This window comes from Curcuma longa, unplaced genomic scaffold (assembly GCF_044706935.1).
Source record: "Curcuma longa cultivar G26 ecotype Majalengka, Jawa Barat unplaced genomic scaffold, ITB_CL_G26_1.1 contig_6952, whole genome shotgun sequence".
In the NCBI taxonomy this organism is placed as follows: domain Eukaryota; kingdom Viridiplantae; phylum Streptophyta; class Magnoliopsida; order Zingiberales; family Zingiberaceae; genus Curcuma; species Curcuma longa.
Window position 1 is genome coordinate 8,426 of NW_027434814.1, and position 4,137 is coordinate 12,562.

The window sequence follows — 4,137 nt, forward strand, 5'->3', positions numbered from 1 at the left end:
GTGTGCAATTTTTCCCTCGGCATGTCGAGGTTGTTTAAAAATTGTAATTAAGCACAGCGGGACGCTGTATAGTTTTTAAATTTTATTTTTCAATCTAGATTACATGTAAACTCCTTTGTGGAGTGTAGGATTGAAAATTGTAAAATTTAAATTTTCTTGTATTCTCGACGCGTGGTGCACGGACCGGAGACGCAACGGAGAAGGAACAAGAAGGACGACGGCAAAGGAAGCGTATGGAAGAACGGCGGAGATGGAAGAATAAGCCATAATAGTTGGAAAATATTTTTTAATATTTTTCCATATTTATTGCTTTTTCTTTTATGCCTTTAATATATGCTCTTTATTTCTTTCCGTCATTAGCATTAAAGAATACTATTTATGGCCATGCTTAGACTAGGCGTGTATAGATAGTATTAAGGACATGCTAGGTATTTAATTATGTAAGCATAATTTAATTAATTCTTAAATGAGTTTTGTCAAGAAAGTGGTTGTTGCTCCAATAACCCATTAAGGTCCTTGCGCCTTATGGGGAAGAAGGCCATTGCCTCGCCACGGCCTGGAAACGAATTTTTGAATTATTAAATATGCAGGCATAATTAATTTTAGGCATACTTAGGTAAGACTAGGTAATGCTTGGTATATAATTATATTAGCACAATTTAATTAATTCCTAAATTAGTTTTGTCTAGAAGTGGTTGTTGCTCCAATAACCCATTAAGGCCTTTGCGCCTTTTGGGGAAGAAGGCCATTGCCTCGCCACAGCCTGGAAACTAATTTAGAATTATTAAATATGCAAATATAATTAAAATTCCTCGCATTAAATAACTAAGTGGGAGAGGGAATTTTAATTCCCGTGGTCTCCATTACTGGTTTGTAAGTGATGCGTCAAACTTGCGCGTTGGCTATAGTGCCTTCCTCCATAACGGATGAGTTTGACTGCGGATCACTAGAACAAACTTCCTTTATGGATGGTTATAGGAAGTTATTTAGGAATGTATACGTCCACACAAACGTGGCATGCAAATCCTAAATAATGGACTTAGTATCAAGTAATGGTGATACACTTAGGCACAACTAATAGTATCCTCCCCAACGGAGTCACTGCTATTATCTTGTGTGACCAAAGTCAGACCAACTATTAATTTTATTTGTCAAAAAGTTAGGTTGACAAGATAGTAAAATTAATGGGTAAAAACCCTCCTCTTACAAATGCTTGAATTCGTATACGTCCACACAAACGTGGCATGCGAATTCCCGGTGTTTGAGGTGTTGGTTGAATTTAAATTATATTGTTTGAGGAAATCAATATAATTATAAATTCTAAAGTTTTGACTTTTGTGATTCTCAGGTTTTAGGATGGCCTTCAACCCACTGTCAGTAATACTTAAGGAGAACAAACTAACTGGTCCCAACTACATAGATTGGAAAAGAAACCTAGACATAGTCCTGACCGCAGAGGAGTACAAATTTGTACTTCATGAGGTCTGTCCTGAAGCACCTCGCCCAGATTCTAGTGAAGAGGAGAAAGAGAGACATAGGAAATGGGTCAAGGCAGATGAGATGGCGCGGTGTTACATTTTGGCATCTATGTCAAATGTGCTGCAACATCAGCATCAGGCCATGCCCACTGCCTATGACATGATGCTCAGTCTCAAGGAACTCTTCGGACATCAGAATCGGGCAGCCAGGCAAGAGGCTATGAGGAACCTTTTGACGACCACCATGCGTGAGGGTACTCCCGTGAGGGAACATATCCTCAAGATGATGGCTCATTTGAATGAGATGGAAATCCTTGGAGCTGAAATCGATGGGGAAACCCAGATCGATATCATTCTCCAATCGCTACCTAAGAGTTTTGAGCAGTTCCGCCTGAACTACAATATGAACAAACGTAATTATACGTTGGCGGAACTTCTGGCAGAACTCCAGGCAGCAGAAGGATTATTTCGTCAAAATCCTCAAGTTCACGTTGCTGAAAAGGTTTCCACTTCTAAGCCAAAAGGCAGGAGAAAGAAGAAGAAACCATTTGGACCAGCAAAGAAAGTGAATCAACCTCAAGGGACAAGGCAGCAAGCAGGTGTGAAGAAGCCAAAGGGCAAGTGCTTCACATGCAAGCAGTCTGGACATTGGAAGGTGGACTGTCCTCACAAGAAGAAGAAGAACAATCAAGGTATTTCCTATTCTCTAGTTGTTGAAACATGTTTAGCGGTGTTATCTACCAGTACCTGGTGTGTAGATACGGGTGCCACTGATCATGTCTGCAACTCTTTGCAGGGGTTCCAGGAAACCCGACGACTGCATGAAGGGGAGATCACCGTCTACATGGGCAACGCTACAAAGGTGGCAGCTGTTGCAGTGGGAGAAGTTTATTTACAGTTTGAGAGAAATAAAATTTCTTGTTTTGAGAGATTGTCTTTATGTACCTAATTTTAGAAAGAATTTAATTTCAGTTTCTAAATTGTATAAGGATGGATATTCAGTTTCTTTTGATAATAAAGTTATTATTAAAAAGAATAGGATTAATATCTGTTCTGGTACATTGGTTGGCAATCTCTACACTCTCAATCCAATAAAACCCACGATGCAACTAGTAGAAACTAATAACACATCATCTAACCTTAAGAGAAAAGAACCTTCACAGATGAACCAAACCTATCTTTGGCATTTAAGGTTAGGTCATATTAACTTGAGTAGGATTCAAAGGTTAATAGCTGATGGACCTCTTGGTTCATTAGTGGTGGAAAATTTTCCAACCTGCGAGTCTTGCTTGGAAGGTAAAATGACCAAGAGACCTTTTAAGGACAAGGGGTATAGAGCCAAAGAGGTATTAGAGTTGGTTCACTCTGACTTGTGTGGTCCAATGTCTGTCCAGGCAAGAGGTGGTTTTGAATATTTCGTCTCTTTTATAGACGACTATTCAAGATACGGATATATTTACCTGATGCGCCGCAAGTCTGAGTGCTTTGACAAGTTCAAAGAATACAAGGCTGATGTGGAGAAACATCTTGGTAAAAGTATCAAGACACTACGGTCTGATCGTGGTGGAGAATACCTCTTAGGAGAGTTTAGGGACTACTTGTCAGAGGTTGGGATTCAATCCCAATTGTCCGCACCTGGTACACCCCAACAGAACGGTGTGGCGGAGCGAAGGAATAGGACTCTTATGGAAATGGTTAGGTCGATGATGAGTTTTTCGGAATTGCCAAGTTCGTTCTGGGGATATGCTCTGGAAACAGCCGCTTATATTCTGAATATGGTCCCTTCTAAGTCAGTAGCCTCTACTCCCATAGAATTGTGGACTGGGCGTAAGCCTAGTCTAAGACACATTCGGATTTGGGGTAGTCCAGCACATGTGCTGAAAGGAGATGCTGATAAGTTGGAGTCACGTACAGAAGTGCGACTGTTTGTGGGTTATCCTAAGGGAACGAAAGGTGGTTTATTTTATAGTCCTAAAGATCAGAAGGTCATTGTTAGCACCAATGCCCGATTTTTAGAAGAAGACTATGTCATGAACCACAAGCCCACAAGTAAGATAGTTCTTGAGGAAGTGAGAGAGGAGTCCCCTACCTTAGTACCACAAGTACAAGAGGAGATACCACAGGTAACTGCACAACGTGTCACTAGGAATACACAGTCACAAGTAGAGCCTCGTCGTAGTGGGAGGGTTACTAGGCAACCCGACAGATTCATGTTTTTGGGTGAGTCTTCGGACTTGGTCCCTGGTGAACATGAACCTGATCCCTGGTTGAGTGGTACTACTCTCGGATTTAGAAGTTGATTTAAATGAATTGTCAGTAATTCGATTAAATCAACGGACATACGATATCTTAAACATAGGGAGGTTGAATGTACTCATACTAAGAAGGAGCCCATAATGTAATATGGGATTGGTGCGGTAGTGCAATAGTAGCTCTTTAGTGGTATGAGCTATTATTGATGAACTTAGGGTGTGTGTTCGGGGCGAACACGGGAAGCCTAAGTTCATCGGGAGACCAAAACCCAATTCCTCCTTGTGGTCCCTCTTGTAGCCTCTAGATAGTGCCTAATATCCTTATAGGAGAATTCTCGGAGAAATCCAGGAGAATTTTCGGAGACTTTTCGGAGACTTTTCGGAGACCATTCGGAGACCTCTCGGAG

General features: G+C 41.0%; 1 protein-coding gene across 1 annotated transcript; it reads left to right on the top strand.

Moving 5' to 3' along the window:
* Positions 1-1,277: 1,277 nt before the first annotated feature.
* On the top strand, positions 1,278-2,077 carry LOC141819483 (uncharacterized; the record flags this gene model as incomplete). Its single annotated transcript, XM_074706778.1, has 1 exon — positions 1,278-2,077. A coding segment is annotated over exon 1 (721 nt), but the record flags the coding sequence as incomplete, so codon positions are not given.
* Between the last annotated feature and the right edge of the window lie 2,060 nt (positions 2,078-4,137).